The sequence below is a fragment of the Canis lupus genome, chromosome 21 (assembly GCF_048164855.1).
Source record: "Canis lupus baileyi chromosome 21, mCanLup2.hap1, whole genome shotgun sequence".
NCBI classification, from domain to species: domain Eukaryota; kingdom Metazoa; phylum Chordata; class Mammalia; order Carnivora; family Canidae; genus Canis; species Canis lupus.
Window position 1 is genome coordinate 13,830,653 of NC_132858.1, and position 24,667 is coordinate 13,855,319.

Consider the following 24,667-nt stretch of genomic DNA (forward strand, 5'->3'; position numbering starts at 1 on the left):
CTCATTTTACATTTGGGAAAGTCAGTTCCAGAAGTGGTGAACAAGGTGTATTCTGTTATTCTGATGTATTTAGTATTTCCAAGAGCTGTTGTTGCATTAGAGAAATGTAGAATGATTTTTGTAAATCATTCTTCTGCCTTGGAAGCAAGTATTTCAGGCATGTGAGTTATAATATCATCAAGAACCTAAAGAGAGCTGAGGGTCTGGAAACCGGGAGGCTGAGATTGATACCCGACCTTGTCTTTCTTGATTAAATATGGTAGTTACACAGTTCTCTAGGCTTCTTATTTTCCTTTATCTGGTTTATCTTCCCAAGGATATCTTGTAGGTAATTTGGGGGGGCAAATGTGGATTTCTGTGAAACACTTCAACCCCCAAGAATGGTATCAGATACATCCACCAAAGCTTAGCCTAGGAAAGCAACGATGATTCAAAGATAGAACTTTCCTTTGCAGGCACGTTTGTGCTTCCCCAGTGTTGCATTTTTGTGCATATTTTGTGCATGTTTGTGGCAACCCTGGGTTAAGCAAGTCAATCGGTGCCATTTTTCCAACAGCATTTGCTCACTTTGTGTCTCTGTGGCATGTTTTGGTAATTTTCACAATATTTCAAACCTTTTCATTACCATTATGGTGATCTGTCATCAGTGATTACAACTTGCTGAAAGCACAGAATGATGATTAGCATTTTTTAGCAATAAAGTATTTTTAAGTTAAGGTGTGTGCTTTTTCTTACACATAATGCTATTGCACACTTAATAGATTACAGTTTAATGTAACCATAACTTTCACATGCACTGGAAAAGCAAAAACTTAGTTTGATTCACTTTATTGATATGTTTGCCTTATTGTGGAGTTCCAACCAAATCAATAGTATCTTCAAGGTACACCTGTATTTACTTCCTGCCAGAAATTATTCCTCTTTATACAGGGAGTTCTAGAGTGAGAATAATGTGGGAACTCATTAGACTCAATAGCTTTTCTCCCCTCTGTTCACCTTTCCTGCCCCTTACCTAAAATCTGCAAAACCACGAGTGGCTATTCCTCCGTCCCTTGAGGAACAAAACCTCCTACCAGGCTATGCCCGAGGTCAGGCAAGTGAGGAGAGGAAAGTGCACACCCCATTGTGGCCAAGACGAAGGCCACAAAAGCCATCTTGATCCTTTGACCTACATTGACGCTGAGTCTGTTGCTTTGGTGTCCCTGACTTTAGCAGTGTGGTTAGTCTAACTCTCTGCCTCCACCTTGAATTAAGCTTTGATGAAAAAGTAGTAGGAGCCCAGACCTGTCCCTGGAGATTTGGGGTTTTTATCTTGGAAAAACATCAACCAAACTAGCAGGGCAGGAGATCTGGATTCCTGTGGCTTGGGCTAACTTAGGTCCAAAGAAACCAAGTGCCTATGATCATCATCTTCATTCCCCAAATGTGGCCATGCCCTCTGGATTCCCTTCTCTCACTCGTCTCCCAGTTAGGATGGCTTCCAGGATGCCTGCTCTTGCTTTACCATTAGCTTGCCTTTCCATATTTGAAATGCTTCAGTATACAAAATACTCGTGGATGGCTACTGCCTGGCTGATCTAAAATCTTTTGGCTTTGGTTCATGCAGTAACAAAAAAACCTTTACACATCAGTGTATTTTCTCTCCCTTGGGATCCTATAGACCTCCCCGAGATTTGCCTCTCTGGGTTTTCTGATGGGCTAGAGAGCCTCATCCTGGCTCACCTCTCCCAGAGCACTACTTCTATATATCAGGAATCATTTGGTTGCCTTGATTGTATATCTTGAACATTTGTCTTGGCTTTTTATAACAGGATGACCAGATTTGTGTGCAGGCATCTAAACGAAGCCTACCCATGCAATCCTGGATGACAGAGTAATAAGGTCTGTGGGTTGCTATGATGTATTCTTCTCCATATATTGCAAGACTGAGTTTGCCTTAGTAGTGCTTCCAGATATTCTGTGGATGGTCTTTGGGCATGTTGTGGTGGATGTTACCATGCCAGAGAATTTCAGCAGATTTAACCAGCTTTGAAACGACTCATTCTTGTGGATTTTCATGCACAAGGAAAACCAAACTAAGAAGGCTGCTCAAGGTACCCCTCTTGTTCCCTTCTCACCCGACCATTTTTCAAACCATTGGATGTGGCTTGTGGCAAAATATTGTAGCAGAATAGCTTCCACCCAGGAAAAACTTTGTAGAAACAGTGATCTTAAAATCTCACCTCCAGAGGTTAGTGGCTAGCACACCCATAACACTGACTCACCTTTATAAGAGCAGCTCTACTGAGACTATGTCTGAAGCCCAGAAAATGGCCAAGAAGAGAGCAATCAATGCTTTCCCACACAGAGACTTAATGTGTTCCTCTCTATTTCAACTTCAGATTTGCTGACCATGAGAGAATATCACTGTCTGCTGCAATTGCTGTGCCCAGATTTCCCGCTGGAGCTTACTCAGAAAGCAGCCAGGTATGTCCCCTGGGCTCTAGAAGCCAGTTCAGCCCTCCGTGTACCAGGGCTTCTTAGAGAAACCTGAAATGTATACAAACTAACAAACCATTAGGAAGACTAAAAAAACCATTAGAAAGAAACTGGCATTTGGAGAGGGGTCTATTTGGGATTTGCCCCAAAACATAATACTTTCTGCCATTTCCAAAGGGAAGGCAAATGATCCTTTGTGGTTTCTGTGGGGAGTCTTAGGGTCTGCAGATAGAGTTGAGGGGTGGTGAGATGAAGAGGCAAACACACACACACACACACACACACACACACAGAAACTTCTAGAGGATGTTCTGAGAAGAGAAGGGACAAGAGTTGGCAGCAACCAGTGAAGGAGCAGATTGAGATTGGAGACTGGAAAGGCATGAAGGTGATAAAGCCCAAATGAGGGAAGAATAAATCGTATTACTTATGCTAAAAGATTTTCAAGACCAGTCCAGAACCAGGAAGACTTGGCAAAAGTGGTTTAGAACCCCCTAATTTCTGAGTTTGGTTTCATAGTCATTCACATTTTTAACCAAATGAGGTAGTTGGACTATGCCTCAGTTAACTTTTCTTTAAGGCAGAATTTGAGCTAAGGTGGCAAGTGGAAGTATTTCAAAAAATTGTGTTGTCTGGGGGATCCCTGGGTGGCGCAGCGGTTTGGCGCCTGCCTTTGGCCCAGGGCGCGATCCTGGAGACCGGGGATCGAATCCCACGTCGGGCTCCCGGTGCATGGAGCCTGCTTCTCCCTCTGCCTGTGTCTCTGCCTCTCTCTCTCTCTCTCTCTGTGACTATCATAAATGAATAAAAAAATTAAAAAAAAATTGTGTTGTCTGAAATTGCCAAAAAAGAGGATTTTTAGGAAAATACCCTGTATTGTAGTATATGTGATAGATACATTTCCTTATACATTTGTCTAAAGCTATGGAATATACAACACCAGGAGTGAAGGGTAATATAAAGTATGGACTTGGTGATAACTCTGTCAGTGTAGGTTCATCAGTTGTAACAAACATTCCACTCTGGTGCACCGTGGGATGTTGACAATGGAGGAGGCTGTGCATGAGTGGGAGTAGGGAGTATGTAGGAAATCTCTGTACCTTCCCCTCCATTTTGCTGTGAACCTAAAACTGCTCAAAGTAAAGTCTCAGTAATATTTTTTAAATGCCCATCTTACCTAAATCATAATGTATGCATATTTATCTTCATTGTTTCATTTAAATTCATTTACTTTAATGATCTCAATCTTTATAAAAACTGTTACCTTCCTATTTTACTGAAGAGGAAATTCATATAACTCAATTTAAAAAAAAGAAGAAGTGGAGGCTCAAAGAGGTCAAGGATTTTGTCTGAATTTACTGATAGCTTTTAAGTAGCAGAGGCTTGACTTGAACCCAGAGGCTGCAGAGGCTGCCTGAATTCAGAGACTTTGCTCTTAACCTCCTTACACTCCGACTTGCTCATATTGTGAAGTTATTTCTGCGTGGTGGTCTGACCCACTGAAACCATGACTGCACTAATTACACTACACCAAAAACCATTGGGTCTTTCTGAAATGAGCCAACCAGCTCCCCCATCAACTAAAAAGATGGGAAGTCCTCTGCTGCCAGCAACAGGCACCGGCCTCATATTGGAGCAGGCTGTTTTGCAGCTCACAGCTCATGCACTGATTTTGCTGATCATGTGCAAAACTTGCTTACTGACCACGCACCCAAATCCTTTTTCCCCACATTGTTCAGTGGATACTTACCTCCTCCAGGGGCAACTGGCCACTGGTGAAAGCTACAGTTCAGGTTTTATCATTTTAACTTACCTGCTATCCAAAGAAGATTTAGATTTGTTTTTCTTCCATAGTTGAAAATAAAATGTGGGAGATTATTTTAAAAGGTGTTACCTGAGCAGCCCTGGTGGCACAGTGGTTTAGCGCTGCTGCAGCCAGGTGTGATCCTGGAGACCTGGGATCGAGTCCCACATCAGGCTTCCTGTATGGAGCCTGCTTCTCCCTCCGCCTGTGTCTCTGCCCCTCTCTCCCTCTGTCTCTATGAATAAATAAAATCTTAAAAAATAATAATAAATTAAAAAAAATAAAAGGTGTTACCTTCAGATTTCCAGTGATAATTCCCCTTGGGGTCAGTTCATTTTAAGGAAGCTTCCACCCCAAAATTTTGAGGGGAAAACTCCATACTCTTAAAGACTGTACTATGATTTCTACATAGCTGAATAATAAAAATCAACTGTGAACTCTAACTAAAGAATTCTTAGAGAAAAGGAACAGTAAGTGTGAGTATGTGTGTGTGATCTATACCAGCCTTGTTTGCAGCTGGATCACTGTCACTCAGCACAGTACCCAGATGCATGCTACACACTCCAGAAGTGTCTCCTGACTGGGTGAACATATGAATGATATCCCTTGTCAGGCATTTTACATGGTTCTAATAGGCCATGGTTCTAAGTAACGCTACAAACAAAAATCAGCAACTATATCCTATATTCATTTGTTCATTCCTTTATATATTCATCAAAAATTTTCAGTGTTTTGGGATACAATTCACATACCATGTAATTACCTACTTAGAGTATAAAATTCAGTGACTTTTAGTCCAATCACAGAGTATATTCATATCGATCACCATGATCCATTTTAGCACATTTTAACTACCCCCCCAAAAAAATCCTGCACTCCTTAGCCGCTACTCCCGAATCTCTCTTCCTCCTCAGCCCTGGGCAAGCACTGAGCTGCTTTCTATCTCTATAAATTTGCCTCTTCTAGATCTTTCAAATAAATTCAGACCAATAATATGTGGTCCTTTGTGACTAGTTTCTTTCACTTAGCATCATGTTTTTGAGGTTCACGCATGTCTTACCAGGTGTCAGTAGTTCATTTCATCAAGTATTTCTTGAGTGCTGATTTTGTGCCAGGAGCTCTTATGCACACTGGGGATACAGTGATGAACAGATAGAGTTCTGCCTCTCAAGGAGCTTAACACTGGGCTTAGGAGAGGATCACCTAGGCTCCAGTCACTGCCTGCTACCACTCTGTGACATCTCCCCTTCATTTCTCTCACTCCAGAACAGCCACTTCCTTTTCTGAAAGGTAGGAGGCAAGTTAAGGAGGGTGACCTTCTGTATGATTTTTCAACCCCAGAAGCCACTGCACTTGCCCCATCAATCTCCCATGCCCTTCTGAAAAATATGATATGCCTAAGCACTGAAGATTAGACTAGAAGTAACATAGTCATATAAAATTCACTGATTCTGGGGCATCTGGGTGGCTCAGTCAGTTAAGCATCTGTCTTCAGCTTGGGTCAAGATCCTGGCATCCTCAGATCAAGCCCCAAGTCAAGCTCCCTCCTCAGTGAAAAACCTGCTTTTCCCAGTCCCTCTGCTGCTCCTCCTACTTGTGCTCTCTCTCTCTCTCTCAATCTCTCTCTCTCTCTCTCTCTCTCTCTCTCTCTCTCCTGGAAGAAAAAGTAAAATTCACAGATTCTTACAATTATTGTTACTAACAGACTTTTAGAATGTTATTCCTGTAGCTGTGGCCAGAAGTGAAGCTTATCCCCTCCTTAAAAACACCTACTATTTGATAGAAAAGTCAAACCTTTCCATTTGAGGACTATAGCCAGTCCTTGTCAGTAGACATCTATGTGAAGGGATGATGGGAATGCAAGTATAAACAACAGAAGGGCCTAGGGCAATCCTCAGGATACTGGCTATAAAATTAGAGGTGAATTCAAAACTGGGGCAAGTTTGTTTGCTCCCTGTGTATCAGGCTTCTGTGTCAGCCCTACCTCCCCAGTGCCATTCTTTCCCCACTCTACTCCAGCTGGTGTGTGTATAGAAAAATTATATATATCCCATAAAGTATTCTCTAATTGTTTAAGCTATTCCTATTTTGTCCTGAAGGCCAAGATCCCAGCTTCCTCACACACAAGACCAGACTTCTGATCAAAATTACCCTGGAGGTAGTTAGGCCTCCAAGGCAATCACTATTGCTAGAAGAGGCTTTGCACTCTCCCATCTCATGACTGGGCTTGCTTTATGCAGGGCCCTGAGGTCTGAGGACAGGCTGCAGGAGGAGGCTCCAGTCTGTGATGATGTGTGCAGAGAAGAATGTAACCCACAGGCAGCTGTACACCAGAGCCAGTTCAGGGGCATGGCGTCTCCACATGTGCCTGACTTATGGACTGAAAGCACTGTGGCCAGGCCCTGGGGCAACAGGTGTGAACTGGAAACACAGGAGAGGAAAGAGAGCAAATGGGCTGAATGGCAGGCCTAGCCACAGATGCCCTCCACTTCATGTATTTCCACAGCAGTAGGCATCATTAAGTAGTCTTATCCTAAATGATTACCACAGCATCTCCACCTCCCTCCTCTGTGGACTGGGAGGCTTTCCTGAAGGTGAAGAGCATGTAATCAGAGCCAGGTTTCTTGAGTTCAAATCCCAGATTCAGTTTCCCAGCTTGTGCCCTTGGAAAAGTTATTTTTTGAGCCTCAGTCTCCTCATCTGTCAAATGGAAATAGTAATAGTTGTAATAATTGAAGAAGTATGTAATGTGCCCGAAGTAATGCCTGGCACAGAGCAAACTTTGAGTGTTAGAAGTAGTAGTATTAACCCTGACCTGTAAAAGCATGGGCATCAAAAAAAAAAATAAAAAAATAAAAAATAAAAAAAAAAAAAAATAAAAGCATGGGCATCATGGCCTTGGAAACACCCTGAGGGTCCATGCCACCGGTGCACTATTCACTGGATGACCTTGAGGATTTCTCATAACTTCTCTAAGCCTTATTTCCATATCTGTACAATGAGGAATAATAGTAACTAACTCATAGGGTGGTGTCAGTCTCAACAACCACAACAAAATACGTATATATTGCTTAACACATTGTAGACATTCAGTATATAATAGTTTCTTGCTGTTAAAATAATATTGGCATTATTATTACCAGATTTTAAAAATATAAACGAGAAGTTCCTCAGCTCCCTAAGGCAGTTATTTCTGGCCTTTTTTCACTTCAGAACACTCAGAAAATAACTGGCCTTTTTTCACTTCAGAACACTCAGAAAATAATAAACATATAACAAAAAGTCAGTAAAGATAGAACTGCCTGTGATTAGCCTGCAGGCTCTGGCTTCTTCCCTGCTGGGCCAAGAGGATCATCCACCTGTAACACATTCAAGGCACAAGTGACACAAGGTCCCCTGCAGAGCTTATTAAATCCCAGGTGGCGCATTCCATCCCCAGAGTTAGGTGGATCCAAGGTAGCGTTCCAAAATTCATATTTTCAAAATTTTCCCATGTGAGGATGGTCTGGAACAACAGTTGGAGAAGTACTGATTAAGGGCATCGCAGGCAGTCTCATCCTGGCATTTTAGAGTTGATTGCATCAAAAGGAATTACATTTCCTTCTCTCTCTCTCTTTCTCTTTCTCTCTCTTTCTCTTTCTCTCTTTCTCTCTCTCATCATCTAGAACACCATTTAACTCATTTCTAACTCACTGAAGGCCAGATTCTCCAGTGAGTAATACATGTTTACTAGGGAAAGCTCTTCATGGTTATGTGCTAAATACAGATAGTGACTGGAAAACACAAGGAATCTGGTTGTAGATGTAGCAATTCACCCCCATTTAAGAGAGTCACTTTTCAGCTAGCCCCTGTGTCACAAAGGCCGGATACCTAATAGTGAAGGGACTCAGGTGCTGGAGCCAGACAGCCCTGGATGGAAATCCCAATTCCTTCACTTACTGGCCTGCGACACTGAGCAATTTCTCTAAGCCTCGATTTTTTTAATCTGTAAAATAGAAATAATGATAATACCTGCCTCATAAAATTTTTAGGATTTAATGAAATAATGCATGTAAAATGCTTGTCACATGGCCCTCAAAAAATTACCAATTTTTAAGAATTATAATGAGCAAATGGGGAGTGATTCCCATATTCATTTTTTCAGATATTTCCTGAGTATCTAGTATCTGCCAGACTTCATGCCATGCACTCAGGATACAGTTATATGCTTTCTTGGTATTTGTCTCTTGTTATGCCTCTCCCTGGCAATATCATTCTGCCTCAATATCTTTCCTAGCTCTGACTTGTGTCCAACAGCACCACTCTTGCCCCAAATGGTCTTTTGCCAAAACAGACCATCCCTTCCTTCTCTATTCTGTCATTCACCAAATATTTATCAAGTGCCTTTTATGTGCTGCTGGTCATTATGCTTGTGGAGAGGCTAACAGTAAGCAAATTAGATGTCATTCTACCCCTCAAGGAACTTACAAACTGATAGAGCCACAGACATTAAATAAATGAAGTACCAAGTGCTATAGGAACATATAAACAGGAAACTAGACCTAACATGGGGAATCATGAAACGCTTTTCCATGAGGAAGAGATGTTGAGTTTGGAACCTAAAGGATTAGTAAGAGATGAACACACCCTTTACAGCTCACAAGACTTAGTTACCAGGCCCTTGTAACTAAAATAGTATGGTCCTTGAGTAAGGCTAGACAAACACATCATAGCAGACAGACCAGAAGAGACACACACATTTATAAAAACATGATATGCAGAGCAGTAGGGAAAAGGATGCTTCAATAAGTATTGATGGGGCAATTGGTTATTTACATAGGAAAAAATAAAGTTAGATTCCTACTTCATATCATATTCCGAAGTCAATTTCATATAGATGACAGACCTAAGTGTGAAAGGCAAAAAACTATAATATTCTAGAAGAGGAGAAAATATATTTATGGCTAACAGTAAAAGAATCCTTAAGATACAAAAAGCCCAAGGGGCACCTGGGTGGCTCAGTCAGTAATATTGTGACTCTTGGTTTTGGCTCAGGTCATGATCTCATGCCTCCTGAGATTGAGCCCCATGGGGGACTCTGTGCTCAGTGGGGAGTCTGCTTGGATAGCTTTCCCTCTGCCCCTCCCCCCCTTTCTCTGTCTTTCTGAAATAAATATATCTTTTTTAAAAAAAGAATTAAAAATTTCTGTTCAACCAAAGATAGATAAAGTTGAAAGATAAGCCAGAGACTAGAAGAGGATACTTATGTGTATAGCTAACAATAGATTGGTCTGCAGAATTTTAGTCTAAAAAATTTGTTATAAAGAACTCCTACAAATCAATAAGGAAAAGATGAAGAACCTTAGTAGAAAAATAGTCTAAGGATGTGAGCAAGCAATACACAGAAAACCCTAACAGCTCATAAACATATGGGCATATTTTCATGCCCACACTAACTAGTAATCAGGGAAATGCCAATTAAATTGAGATGCCACTTCACATCAAATGACAAAAATTTTAAAGTCTGATAACACAAGCATTGGTGAGGATGTGAACTCTCATAAAGTGCTGGTGGGAGTATAAATTGGTACCATCACTTTGAGGCAATTCAGGCAAATCTAAAAAGTTCACAGGTATACCTGGTTATAAGGAAATACACAGCACTGTTTGTAATAGCTACCATTGGAGTGCTCTGCATGCCCCCACTGTAGAAGAAAGGACAAAGTGTGGTATCTTCATACCACTCAATGCTATACAGAATGAAAATGGGTATAGGTAGAAATATGTGCATCAACACTCATATCTCAGAATATACATAAAGTTTGAAAACAAAACAAGCTGATAATGTTTTACAAATACAGGCATTTGTGTGAATTATTATAGCATAAAAAATGTGCAGAAGGGTGATAACTGCCAATTTTCCATGATGCTCCAGAGGAAGAAGGGTTGAGGGATGGAATGAGGGAGAGGTAAGCACAGGTGGCTTGAATGATATATATAATATTTTACAAAGCCTTTACAAATTGAAGCAAGGATGGCAAAATGTCAAGGTTTGATGAAGTTGGCTAGGGGTACACAGGTGTTTGTCATGTTGTTCTGCATAATTTTCTGAAGTCTTAAATATTTCATTTAAAACAAAAAGGATGGGTAGGATCAAAGTAGAGAGTGATGGGCAGGAAAAGCGGTGTAAGGGAAATAAGCAGTCTGGAAAAGAAGCCAGGCTGTCACCAATAATGACCTAAAGGAGCTTCAAGAAGCCAGTGGTTCTGGAGTTTGAGGAGTTTGGGGAGCAGAAGGGAAAATGAGGGTCTCAGGAGGCCATGAATTGGGGTTAATATTTATCCTAAGAGCAAGAAATAGTTGGCCCCTGGTTGTAAGGCTTCTTAGGAGGGGTGAGGGTAATGGGGTTTAAATGGCTGTGCAAGAGCCTTCAAGCTCTCTGCAGGGAGAAGCAGCATGGAGCCTCAGCTCCTGAGCCCTCCTGGGGGTGGGTGCTCTACATTGCTAACAAATTCCAAGATTGGGAGAAGGGAGAGTGCCACCAGGAAGGTGTTACTGTCCCACTAGAAAGCACAGGGCCTCCCTTTTCTTTCAGGTGCAGCTGTGATTAGAGTCAGAGAGACCTGTGTTTGAATTACAGCTCTTGCAATCTCCCTATAACCTTGGCCATGTTTCTTTTTTATTCTTTTTTTAAGATTTATTTATTTATTTATTCATGAGAGGCAGAGACACAGGCAGAGGGAGAAGCAGACTCCATGCAGGGAGCCCAATGTGGGACTAGATCCCAGGTTTCCAGGATCAGGCCCTGGGCTGAAGGCGGCGCTAAACCGCTGAACATCTGGGCTGCCCCTTTGGCCATATTTCTGAATCTTTCTGAACTTGTGTGTTCTCAGTGAAGATATCCACTGAGCTTACCTCATAGGATTAATATGAGAAGAAAATGAAATGATGAATGTATGTTACTTGTCAACTCAGTAAGCCCCCAATGAATATTAACCATTTTTGTTTGATTTTCTGCACTCTCTGGATCAGGCTGCTTAGGCACCACGGGGCAAGTGGGGTTTGGGGTACACTAGAGGTGCAGGCTGAAGCCAGGGGAGAACGATGACCCGGACATCCCAAGCTGCTCTGCGGGCCTGGACTTGTGGCAGCTCGTGCAGCATGAGGGTGCATCTCACACAGTCCAGAAGAGGGGTTACCCTAAGGAAGCATCCCAGGAAACCTCAGAAGCAGCCTCTGCCCCCACCTACAGAAGGGGGCCAGCACCTGGTTTTATCCTCACTCATGGCCTGATATAAAAGCACAGCCCACGGAGGCACATGGTGAGTCCACACACTTGGGGATTCACTTTGCCCATGAAGGACCCCGGTTCTGTGACCTCCCAGAAGAGGCGCAGTCAGGGAAGGTGCCTCTTCCTTCTGGCCCTGGCTAAGGGCTGGCTTCTCCCCAGAGTGGGCTCGAAACCAGATAGCTGGCTTCCGCCTGAGAGCCTCTGCGTGGTTGGATGCTGGTAGCACTCACTTCCTCTGAGTTTTATTTTTACTTGCTATTTTGAGCTCCTCTAGCACCTTAAGCCAACTAGAATACACTCACTGATAGTAACTAACGCTTATTTTGAGTGCTCATTGTACACTAAACACAGTACATCATCATATGGACTTCTCACAAGAATCCAATGAGATAGGAACTATGATCATCTCCTCTTTTCAGACGAGGACACTGAAGCTCAGAGAGAAAAAGACACCGTGGCCAATGAGTGGTGCAGCTGGAATTCGATCCCAGGGCTTGCTAACGCAGAACTGCAGGCAGTTGGATGCAGCTCATGCCATTTGCCCAGGGACACTGACCCATGGGATGAATAGAAAGTTGGCGTGTCAGTAGGTTCAGACTGGAAGCTATCGCTTCCTTGGCACCCAGCTAACTCCCAGCCAGCCAGCCTATCCCAGCTGTTGGAAGTGGGCAAGAGAGGGAGAGAAGGGCCAGCCCCCTTGGGATTAGCTCTGACCCTGCCAAGTGTTCTTTCTTCATTCCAGTTGCCTGCCCTGGACTCCACCCTCCACATGGTTCTACTCAGAGCCGACCTGAACTGCACTGCCTTGACTCCTCTCCCACAGTCCTTCTCTCTAGTCCTGAGGCATGGCCTGCAAGGATCCTCCCATGATCCAATAGATTTTTACAGACTCTTGTTGGCAACAGCTCCTTGTTGGCTTTACCTCAAAGCAGTGGCCGCCAGGCTCCTCCAGGTGTCAGAAGCAGCTGGCATGTAAGCAGGAGGCCTCTGGCAGCACGGGGTGCTGAGCCAACTGCCATCAATGGAAACAGCACATGTGGATGACCTCGTTTCCAAGAGATTCCTTCGTGAGCCCTCTGGGAGTGGTGACAGGTTTGAGTTCAAGATGAAGGAGCTGCCTGGGGAATCAGGGCCTACAACCTAGGGTTGTCCCTGCCACCAAAGGCAAAGACAGACCTGTAGCCTCCTGTCTGCCTTTTTTGCAGTTCTGCCAAGATTCCAGTGCCAGTTACCTAGAACTTTCATGGGCCCAAGTGTTCTTTTAGAGATGGACAGTGCAACATATGATGTTTCTGAAAGCATTTTCCTGTAAGTCTTTCAGACTTTTCTGCATCCACTGTCCTCCAAACAGCAAACTTCAGAAGCAGCACTAACAGAAAAGCTGTCAGTTCTGTCCCACCCTTGGGACAACACATGCTGTCAGAGCTGAAAGATGCTCTTTCATACTTTTGGGAAGTATGAGCCTTCTGCTTAAATATCTCTAGCAACAGGCAGCTCACCCCTTCACAAAGTAGCTATAATCCCAGGGCTAAGCAGTTTGAAGGTCTTCTAGAGCCAAGCTTTAGATCCCTGTTACATAGCCCTCAGAGGCAGATCTTTAAGAGTCAAGTCTCAGGGAGACTGGGTGTCCAACTCTTGATTTCAGCTCAGGTCATTGTATCAGGATCGTGGAGACCTACTTGGGATTCTCTCTCTCCCTCTTCCTCTCCCTCTGCCCCTCTGCCCCAACCCTGACCCGGCAAAAGAAGAGTCAGGTCTCGGCCCACACTTCCTCCTTAGTTTTTTCCTCTAAGCTAAAGGATCTAAGTGCAGCCATTTGTATGATATCATGGTTTGCAGACTCACCACCACTCTGACTCCCTATTCCATGACTCTAGTTTATTCCTCTTAAATGGACTGTCCAGACCTAAATGTAGTATCTTAGTGTCACCTGGCCAGGGGAAAAGAAAAGAGTACTGTGGCCCCTCTTATCCATCTATTCATGCTTGTCCTCATGCAACAAATAATTACTGAGCACCTACTATGAGCCTGCATGGGCCAGACCCTGGAGTCAAGCCACAGGCTGAGAGACAGAGGCCTCACCTGGTGGGTCCTGGAATCCTGGGGCAAAGACAGACATGAACAGTATGAAGAGGTCACAGAGAAGTATGGAAGCTGGTAGGAGGGAGCCCATGTCTGCTTTGTCTTGGAGGGAAAGGCTTCCCTAAGAGCTGCTCTTTGGGCTATGATGCAAAGAATGAATAGGTGAGGAGGGTGGCATGAAGGGTGGGGAGCATTACAGGTAGGGGGACTGGGTGGTCTGAAGGCCATGAGGAAGGAGGGAGCATTGGGAATATTGTTAAGGGTCAGTGTGACTGGAACACAGCGGAGGAGGCTGCCTGTGGCCTCCAGTGCATCTACAGGGATGAGGGGAGGCAGGGAGCAGATTGTGTGGGCTCATAAGCCAGGATAAGAATGGCGGATCCTGTTCTAAGGTCAATGGGAAGCCCATGAAGGGCTTTAAACAGATTGTAAAATGGTCAAATTCACATTAAAAAAAAAAAAAGTTTTTGTGACCACAGTGTGGATACTCAATTAGAAGGAGGCAAGAGTAGTTGCAGGAAGCTGGCCAAGAGGTCATCCAGTAGCCCACAAGAAGGACGCGGAGGTGGGCATCATAGGTGGCTGTGGGAGTGGCAAGCAGTCAGCAGATTCAAGAGGCACAGTTAGGGTGGCATTGCTAGGACCTGGTGATTGATTACTGAGGGGCAGGCAAGAGAGGTAGTTTCCAGGAAGTCCAGAGGACATAAGGCCTCTGGGTGAGAAGAGTAGGGGGTGGTGTTGCTGTTCATGAGAGCTGAGGTCCACCTGGCTCTTTTCGCAGCCAATCACACTGCCTACAGTCAAGAAAACCCCTCCATCCTTTGCACGCATGCAGCTGGGATCCAGCCACATATCCCTCAGAAAGAGAAAGAGATCCCCTGGCATGGTCTGCGTCCCTAACCACCCTGCTGATCCCCCCTGACCAGTACCAGTTTCAGCTCACCAAAGAGCCCGAGTGGAGACCAGAGCGCACACTGGGCCACCTAGCTCCCGTAGAGCCTGCCACGTTCACATGGTGGGTCTCCTGCCCTCTGTCAGGCTGTGCTCTCCCCTTTCCCCAGCTGCCCATCGTGAAAGAAGCTGCTAATGTTCACAGTTAAGAATGGCCCCAACAGAAAGCTGCAGGCCAGTTCTGAAGCTGGAAGGGCAGGCCCTGTTTCAGCTTCTAGTCCTCTCTGTGGCTGAGAGAGGAAGATGCTTATGGCAATTGGCTTCAAAGGCCTGGTGTGGCAGGGCCTGTCTCGGGAGCATGCTGATTAGCAAGAATTACAACTTCTGGAATTAGACAGTGGTGAGGGTTGCACAACTTTGTAAATACACTTAAAAACACTACACTTTTAAAGGGGAATTTTATGGTGTTTGAATTGTATCACAAAATAAATGAAGAAATAGATAACGAAAGAAAGAAATAGTCCATGGAGGTAATTACTATAAACAGGAGCGCTGGGTCCAGGTTGATGATAAAGGAGAGAAGCCAAGTAACATCTTCAAAGGCTTTGGCTCCCCTTCGTGGTTTCCTGCTTGGGGACATTCTCAGCCCAGTGCTCTTCCATAGTAATTAACTTCAGGCCATTTGGGTTCTTAACTGTCCTGGGAGTAGGGCAGGAAGGAAAGGTCACTGGCTTCCCTCCACAGGGACCTTTTTCTTCTCTACTTGAGCCTGGGCTGGAAAAGCGTTGTGGTGGCTCTACCCACCCTGAGTGCTCTGGGAGCACTCACTCATCTGGAGTTTGGGTGTCTTTGCTAACCAAAGTATGCCCTACCTGCCCCTTCTCTCTGCCCTCTGTCGCCTCTTCCTCCCCATCCAGATATCAGAATCTGGGCTTTGTGCCCTCTCTCTTCCTTTTTGCCTGTCTGGGTTCTCCTAGGGTTAGGAGAAATGGGGGCAACTACCTGGCCTCTGGCTCAGCATTTAGTCCAGGAGCTGCTGATGGAGGGACCAGGGCGCCCTCCTGTGGCCATAAGCAGCACTGCTTCTTCCCGCCATCGGGCCTTGAAATTTTTTCCAACTGGAATTTTAATGTTCAGCTCTGGTAGTTGGGGCACAAAGAAGATAGATTAGCCACATAGATTAAGAAATAAAATGTTGGTGTTTGTATACTGTATCTTTATTTTAAAAGAGGCAGTGTGGGGCAGCCTGGGTGGCTCAGCAGTTTAGCACCTGCCTTTGGCCCAGGGCTTGGTCCTGGAAACCTAGGATGGAGTCCCATGTCGGGCTCCCTGCAGGGAGCCTGCTTCTCCCTCTGCCTGTGTCTCTACCTCTCTGTCTGTCTCTCTGTTTCTCATGAATAAATAAATAAAATCTTAAAAAAAAAAAAAAAAGAGGCAGTGTGAGGGGCACCTGGGGGCTTAGTCAGTTAAACGTCTGCCTTCCGCTCAGGTCTTGATCCCAGAGTCCAGGGATCCAGCCCCATGTTGGGCTCCCTGCACAGCAGGTAGTTAGCTTCTCCCTCCCCCTCTGCCCCTCCCCCCTGCTCATGTGCACTCTCTCTCAAATAAATCTTTAAAAAATTAATAATAAAAAATAAGCAAAGAGGCAGTGTGACCTAATGGAAAGCAGTGTGACCTAATGGAAAGTACCATGGCCTATGGAATTGAGCAAACTCCCCAGCTATGTGGTCTCAGCAAGCCAACTTCTCTGAGACTTATTCCTTCACATGTAAAATGTACATCAGTGTAAGTAAGACCTACCCCCTAGGAATGTTGTAGAATAAAATTCAATATAGTTAAATACCTTGCACAGTACCTACCATGAAGTAGGTACTCAGTACACGTTCCCTGCTTCTATTGTTGTCATGATTACAACTGAAGACTAGCTAGGGGAGCACTTTCTCTCTTCGGGGAGATCAGAGAGCAGGGCCAGCTGCCTCACACAACTGTGGGGGCCCCTTACATTATATTCTCTCCAAAGCCGCTTTCCCCGAGGTGTGCAGTTCCGGCTGTCTTTGGAGCTGATCCAGGTGCCAGTTCGGGGATCTTCTGACACAAGGAGGTAGAGATTTAGAAAAATACACGAGCGAACAGAATAAAACAATTTTGTAATAAATGAAAGATAAAGCCAGAAGAGCCAGTCAGAAACAGATTGGGGACCCTGCTCCCCTCCAGTAGATAAGTTTGGCACCCTGCCTGGCACCTGGATAGAGCCCAGCAAGTGCTGATTTCCTTCCCTTCCTGTGCCCTCCTGCATGAGGCCCTGAGCAGAGTATGAACATGGCCTTGGTCTGTTCATTTAGTAGTCAGATGGTTTTCTTCCTATGAGGTGGGAGGGCCTAGAGAGGAACACCCAGGGGGTGGTCCACTTGTGGGAGCAGACAGCAAGTAGGGGCACGGCCACCATGGCGTCACAAGACGGGGTGTGTTCTCTGACCCTCTCAAGTGCCGAGTCCCCAGTAGCTCTGGACCCTCTTCCCTTGTCTGCCATCTGTGTCTCAGGACGGAGGTGCCTACAGTTGCTGGGGCCCTTGGTAGCTTATTAAATCTCAGTGCCACTTGCCAAGACCTCTTTAAGCTTCCTGGCTGTTCTTTTTTGCCTTTTCTGCTCAGCTGTATTTATTCTGAACTAAATGGTCCTCACTGCAGGATGAAAGGATTTACTGCTTAAGTATATGAAAAGAAATCTTGGCTGCATTACAGTTGCGCCCTCTCCTTGCTGCCCTCCCTCCTCCCTCCTCAAGCTCTGTCCACTAGCTGGTGCCACAGAGACTGAACTGGGAGCCTGTCCTTGGTCGTATGGTCAGCACCGTTTGGTGCCAGAGCCCCACTGATGGGGAAGCGAGGTGACTGGGAGGAGTTGGCTTTGGGGATCCTTCTCCTGAATGTCTTGCTGTCCCAGGAAAGACTGGAGCCCCAGAAACAGCTCACTTACATGCTCCCCACCCACACCCATATATACATTCTCTCACATTTACTCCCTCTTTCCCCCTCAGGATTGTGCTCATGGATGACGCCATGGATTGCTTGATGTCTTTTTCAGATTTCCTTTTCGCCTTCCAGATCCAATTTTACTACTCAGGTGAGAGTCTCCTGGGTCCCATGTGACTCCTGTCAGAGCCATGTCTGCCTTTGCTACCCTGGTGCCCTTTCCATCTGGTGCCTGGCACACCCATCTCTCTCCCCAACTTCCTTTGGTGGTGTGCTCCCCCATGGGTCACTGACAGGATGTCTAGTTCCCACTGGCGGTCACAGATTCAGTGTGCGCAGCCTGGTCCCTTAGCCTCCTCAAGACATCGAAAGCCACAGGGCTTTCAGTCAGCGGTGCAGGAAATCCATCTAAGTGCCGGTGACCATACCTAGAACAGTGCACGCCGCTGTGACAGCACACGACACGTTCACAGGGTATCAGTGTGCCAGGCCTAGCACTGACTTCCATGCTTACAACAGCCTGAGGAGACAGGGCCTCTGAGACAGAGCCTCAGCTTAGAGGGAAGGAGCCAAACCCACAGAGCTAGTAAGTTGTAGAGCCCAGACCTGCACTGAAGGCTCACTCCAAAGCCAGTGCTCTTAGCCCTGTGCCGTGCAGGGCTCCCCGTTGGCCCTGACTCCTGTGTGTAGGCACACATTTTCCTGCCCACACAGCTTTGAAGAAGCAGACAGCTATCTCACACGCCTGTCCTACTCCCCATCCACACCAGATGGATCCTCAAATCCCTTCTCGAATCAGGTGTAATAGAAACAGACAAATAAATACAAATGCACACTGGCTCACACAGTGCACACAGCAACGTCAAATGGAATGTTGGGCTCAGAAATTGCTGACTATGTCCATAGACAAACTCACTTAAAATGGGCTCTTCCGGTAAACAGGAGGCTGTCCTTGGAACCTGGACATGGCTCCCCTGCCAACCGGTGACCCCAGCCAGCCTTAGCCTCTCGCAGGCGCCACATTCTGTTTTCGTGATAGCAGCCCAAGGGCCTGGTCCGGCGGGGGCTGGAGCCTGGGGTCTTGCCACCTGCTCTGAGCAGCTGCAGGCATCTACTTTCCATTTCTCTGAAGCTCCTGGGCCCTGGAGAAGGAGCAGCTAGGTCTGAGAAAACCTTCTCCTCCTGCCTTTCAAATGTGTCATAAATTAGCAACTTGAGGCCTTCTTCCACCGTGCTTTCTTGAGTCAGAGAGGCCGGTGGCCTCACAAGTGAGAAGGGGTTTACCAGCGCATGTGTGCACACGTTCACTCTTTAAAAAATATTTTTAGCACATAACATGTGCCCAGCACTGTGCTAGATACTAAAACAGAAAGGTTGACAAGGCACAATCCCTGCCTTTGTTCAAGAATCTTCCACTCCAGCAGGACGGAGAGCAAACCAATACTTACCCGGAAAACTTATCCTTGGAAAAGCACTACAAAGAATTCTGGGGTGCTCCGAGTGTGTGCAATAGGGCACCTGCCCAGTCCAGAAACAGCTGCTCTGAGGAGGGGACACTGGAGCTAAAACACACGTTAGGGACATTGCTCACAAGCACGCTGGTCCCACGCAGTTGAGGGCCTGGAGCACGCCGGTGGGTGTGCTGAGGAGGTGGTGAGCTGAGCTAGCAGAGAAGGGCAGACCCAGTGAACGGACGAGGTGTGTCCCCCTCGCCGACCTATGCTCCCCACCCCCCATGGTCCACAGAATTCCTGGAGAGTGTGGCTGCCATCTATCAGGACCTGCTGGCAGGCAAGAATCCCAATACGGTGATCGTGCCGACGTCCTCCAGTGGCCAGCACCGCCAGCGGCCTGCGTTGGGTGAGGCTAGCACGCTGGAGGGCGTGGAGGCGTCCCTGTTCTACCAGTGTCTGGAGAACTTGTGTGACCGGCACAAATACAGGTGAGCAAGGAGCATGGAGGCCTCGCCTCGGCCCCGGGGAGCCGGGCTGCTGGCTCGGGAACACCGCTAGCAGGTGTTCTGACTGGCACGGGGCTTCCGGGGCCCTCGAGGGGTATAGTGTCGGTTAGACCAGCGCCAGGAGATGGATCAGCTCTAGCTTTTTGGAGAGAAGGGGTTAACGTTCACTGTACAAAGCATGCACCCTACAGAAAGGGAGAACGAAGCTGTCCACAGGCCACAAACTCTCCTTAGAGACAGAGCAGCCAGCTTTGGTCTCTTCCAGGAAGAGACTGTCACCCCTTGCCTTTTGGCCATTCCCTTCCTCTGCTGCCCTAGTGAGAGCACTGGGTAGGGAACGTGCCAGCCCATCCTGTCCCCAGTCAAGGCCTTGCTTCTGGAGATGTGCTGTGTTCCCCCAGTGCAGACGAGGCCCCTCAGTCCTGGCTTTGGGCACCCTCCCGAGCCTGAAGGTCTGGAGGAAAAGAAGGCACTAAGTTTTGCTGGCCTTTGAATCTGGCATCTGTATCCTCCCTTCTAGCTGTCCACCCCCCGCACTTGTCAAAGAGGTACTAAGCAACGTTCAGAGACTGACCTTCTACGGATTCCTTGTGGCTCTTTCAAAGCATCATGGGATCAACCAAGCCCTAGGTAAGCCAAAGCTCGCTCTGGCTAGCCTCTCCTGCTCCACCACAGAACCATGCGGGGACTCGCTGCTCTTGGCAGACATGGTCCCAGCAAGGAAGGGGCATCACCATCTCCACCTTGACTTCTCAGGGTCCGTCTCGGATGCCTCAGGAGCCAGAACAGGCACAACAAAGACTGTGCCCTCTTAGGCCTCCTGCACTCGGGTGGTAAGGGACAGCCTTCCCCACCCAAGGCCCTGCCCCAACATGAAGCGGCCTCTCAGGGGCAAAGGTGTGCCCAGCCCCTCCCCGGAGAATGCCCCGTTCTGCTCTGGGGAGTGGCCTGCAGGTTGGGCAGACACAGGGCTATTTACTAAGTGGCTTTGGAGATTATATATCAAAGGGACTTGAATCCCATTTGTAAGCAGGGCAAAGGTGTGTCTGAGGAGGCCTTTTTTCCCAGCTGGGAAAAAAAAAAAGAAAAAGAAAAAGAAAACTGATTAATATGAACAGGAGCAAAAAATGGGGAGAGAGGCCTGCACTGGCCCAGTTTTTCACGCCCGGCGCTTCTTCTCACTGGCCGGCCTCCTCCTCTCACTGGCTCGTGCGTGTCCCGTTCACACCTGCTGCTCCCCCAAGGGAAGAGCCCCCAGACCCCTGCCCACCAGAGCTGCAGGAGTTGTATTATCTCCCTCTTCAAGAGTATCCAGGTGTGTTTGAGGCCTCAGATCTCACACGATATAAAGCCTGCTGGGGATGCATGCAGGAATGCAAGCCCCACAGGACTCACTGAGGCCCACTGAGGCATGATGCTGCCCAGCAGCCGACTTCCTCCAAAGTGATGCCTGGGGGTGCACAGGGCCAGGAGTGATTCTGGTTGCCAAGGTCACTGGCCAGACCGGAGTCAAAAGGCAAAGAGGAGAAGTCAGGAGTAAGGGGGCAGTGGGTGGGACTTGCGTAGGGTTTCTCTCTCACCTCGGTAACTGACCGCCCTCCCTTCCTTTCCACTAGTCAGGCCACAGGAAGGAAAAGGAAAAAGTGGGCCTCATGCCCTTACTTTAAAAAGGGCAATCACTCCGTCAACCACTTTTACCAGGCACTACCGCAGAGTGGAGAGGGAGATGGACAGAAGCACCTGCCCTCCGCCGCATCTCCAGTGTAGGAAACAGGGATCAGGAGATACTCGGGGTGCAGCCAGCTGTGGAGAGGGGCTGTCCTGCTCCCTTAGTCCTCAAGGCGGTCACAGAAGCACACTCACACACACACACACACACACACACACACGCTCACACAAAACGAGAGGGCCCTGTGGAACATAGTTGGAAACCATTAAGAGCAAAAGGGGCCAGGAGGCCTCAACTGGAAAAGCTTTGGGAAAGGAAGGAACTGAACTGGAGCCAGATGGGTGGGCTTAAGATCGGGGCTTTCCAGAGACCAGCGCTGTTAGCAGCCAGTTCTCCGTGCTGAACACCAGTGAGCTTTTCCCTCCAGTTGGCAGGTGAGACCCTTTCTATCTGCGCACTTCAGCCCCACCGTCCCTCCACTGTGAACAGCTCCAGGGAGCATCCGAGAGGTGCTCCTCTCCCCTTTCCCAGTATCCAAGCACTACTGCCGTTGGTTTGTAGCTAAGGACACCGGCTCAGAAAGAGTTGTGGCCAAGCAGAGAGGAGCCAGATCCCCTCGGGCGCTCCTGGCCATGCAGAAGAGTTTGATCCGATTCTGACCCAGCCTTCTCCTCTCGCCTCTCAAGAGTCTCTGAGGAGCTGAGACAGCATTTTTTACCATTCTGTCTCCAAAGTGGGCTCACTCTGACTAGGGTGGTGGGCACACAACCGTATAATTTCTGATTTGGGGGGGCATTAGCTGGACTGTACGTCTCTGGCTCCTTGTCAGCCCAGTACGTGGGGCCTCAAGGAAGGAACTGACCACCCCTCCACCAGCTCACACCCACCACCTAGTCTCGGTTCTGTGTGTGCAGTGACCTTGGGGTGTGGGGTGTCTCCCGGCCGCAGGGCCTGCCCCAAGTTGAAGAGGGTAGGCACAGGTTCACTAAATTTATCTAACAGGAGCCAGGACTTCCTGCTCCCGTAACAGACCTCTTAAAACTGCTCTTTAGAGCCCTTCCCCACGAACAAGTCATGGGAATAGAAGGTACAGCGTAGTGATTGTGGTCAATGATACCGAACTAGCGTTCATGGTGACAGACAGTAGCCACCCTCGTGGTGAGCTCAGCATGCTGAGGTGGTGAGCCACTGTGTTGTACACCTGGAACTAATATAGCATCGTGTGTCAACTGTACTCAAGTTTTTAAAAAATTCTTTTTTAGAAAGAGCACTTCCTCAGATCTTTTAGATGAGCCTTCCCAGGGTCCGCAGTGGAGGTAGACACCAAGGTGAGGGGCGTGGAGGCACCTGCCGGGCATGCGGCTGTCTGACCAGAGCCCGCCTGAAAGACGCTCAGGTTAAGTTTTGTGCCCTCCAATTATCTCCTAGGAGCTTTGCCTGACAAAGGGGACCTGATGCACGACCCAGCCATGGATGAGGAGCTGGAACGGCTGTAAGTGTCGGGTGGGAAGATGCTGCCCCCTTGTGGGAGAGGCCATACCTCTGTTGGACCAGGCAGTGCCCTACTGTGGGTCACACGGTGACTGTCCGCAGCACCCGCGTCAGTCGGAGAAGGGTTTAGGCTCCAGCAGAGGCCTGAGGCAGCCACTCTTGGAGTCCTTTGGGAATACAGCCCATGGTTTCATCCAAATACAAGAGTGACCATGGAGGTCCTGGTCCCTAGACAGGAGGCACCTAGCTGCCCTCTGGGTTTCTTCCCTCCTCCAGGCTGGCCCAGGTCCCAGGCCTGGTCAACTCGGCCACTGCCAATCCAGAGGCTGGCTGCCTGCCTTCCCGGACCCCTCCCCGGGTTGGCTCTCCCTGGAGACCCCTCCATCACGCCCGCAAGGTGGACGCAGAGAGCGATGGTTCCACTGAAGAGACGGATGAGTCCGAGACTTGAGGAGTCTAAAGGGTCCTGTCCACAACTCCCTCATGCCCAGCTCCCCCCACCCCCGCCCTTTGGGACTCCCGCCGAGCCCCCTCTCCAACTCCTGCGCCCTGCTGCCCTCTGCTGGTGACAAGCCTTGAATAACAGCCCAAGCCCAAAGACCGGCCAGAGGGGTCTGGTATCTGTCAGCCAAGTCTAGCAGTGACCCTGACAAGTAACAGCCTACCCTTCTTGGCCCTGTCTGCCTCTGCACTTTAGTCAGGACCCAAGCTGACAGCAGACTGAACAGAGGCCGTGAGGAAGATGATGTTTGCTGACAGTCCCCACACAGCACCTCTAGGGAGACCATGAATAACGGTGCAGGGCTTTGCATGGTCAGGGGTGACACCTGTGGCACACATACAGGGTGGCCATAAACACAGTGGCCTTCTCCTGGAGGGAGAGCCATTACTGTGACAGGACAAGGGTAGGCAAGACCAGTCCACTTTCAAAACCTGCTCCAAGTCTCCTCTGTGTCTAACGGTTTAATGTTAAACGAATAAAGTCCCTTGCATCTGGTAAGTGGTGAGTCTAAAGCCACTAGACTGAGGATGGGGTGAAGGGAAGGGGCGAATTGGGGGTTTTGGTGCTGAGTCCCAGCTCTTCTGGCAGGAGTGGAAGGTGGGGGCCAGAGGACCACTCATCTGGAGACCAGCCTCAGATAATGAGCCAAGAGGGACTCCCTTCCTGCACAACAACCTTTCAAAGGTGCTCACAGCTGGAATGGGCCTTCAGAAAACAAGCTCAGAGGGTTCAAGGCCAGGTTTCCATAACTCTAACGACCCTGGCCTGAAAGGGTTAGCACTGTAGTCTTCTCTAGCCAAGGTTTCATTAAATATTTGCTAAGCACCTGCTCAGGGTTGGGGCAATGGGGATGCAGCTGTGAATGACAGGCCAGAGGACAAGCTTCCAGCCAAGACTGGAGGAAGGTAAGGACAGGTGGTCTTCAACCTCCTTTAATTGGCCAGAGGTAATCCAGAAAATACAAGCCACCCAGGGACCCAAGCAGAGCAGACGGGTGTCACCACACTGGGCACACATTTTCCTGGACTCATCTCTGTCCAAACCAGCCACCCTGGAGTTTCAGGGACCGGCTCTGGAAGCCCTGCAGTATCAGACCAGGGCTGGAAGTTCTAGTTCTACTGAGGCTCCAAGCTACATGGACTCTCCAGGTCCACCACTGTCTCCAGCCTCTGGCTGACAGCAGCTTGGAAATCCTGGGAGGCATCTGAATCCCCTCCAGCTGGTTTACGACACAGGTGATGGTCTGGGCTTGGGGTGGGATACAGAAATCTGGACTATGAACATTCCAGATGATTCCAGAGCTGGAAGGCCCAGGCCCACACTTTGTAAGTCAATAGCTTAGAGCCCCACGGCCCCCTTGCCCATCTTATCTAATGGTCCATCTCCCTGCCCAGTGGTTTACAACTGTACCCTGAGGACCTGGAGTGGCAGCTACATTCCAGGAGCCCCTACCAGGGGAAAAGATTACCAAGCTAAGGAGTCCTACACACACCTACATCCTTTCATCCTGGTTTTAAAAGGGTTCCGTGAAGGGTGTAGACTTCATTTGT

The 24,667-nt window shown here is 47.8% G+C and overlaps 1 protein-coding gene across 5 annotated transcripts in view; it reads left to right on the plus strand.

Annotated features, from left to right (window-relative positions):
* Positions 1–24,667, plus strand: part of CSTPP1 (centriolar satellite-associated tubulin polyglutamylase complex regulator 1) — a 198,419-nt gene that overhangs the window by 172,177 nt on the left and 1,575 nt on the right. For 4 of the 5 annotated variants that reach the window (XM_072790615.1, XM_072790611.1, XM_072790614.1 and 1 more), the window contains 5 exons: positions 2,382–2,466; positions 17,561–17,646; positions 19,242–19,437; positions 19,976–20,085; positions 22,553–22,616. In XM_072790615.1, the coding sequence (XP_072646716.1) occupies positions 2,382–2,466; positions 17,561–17,646; positions 19,242–19,437; positions 19,976–20,085; positions 22,553–22,616 (541 nt within the window). Of the gene's footprint in view, positions 1–2,381; positions 2,467–17,560; positions 17,647–19,241; positions 19,438–19,975; positions 20,086–22,552; positions 22,617–22,891; positions 23,616–24,667 lie in introns of those variants that run through there. The other variant, XM_072790612.1, reaches the window with a different exon arrangement.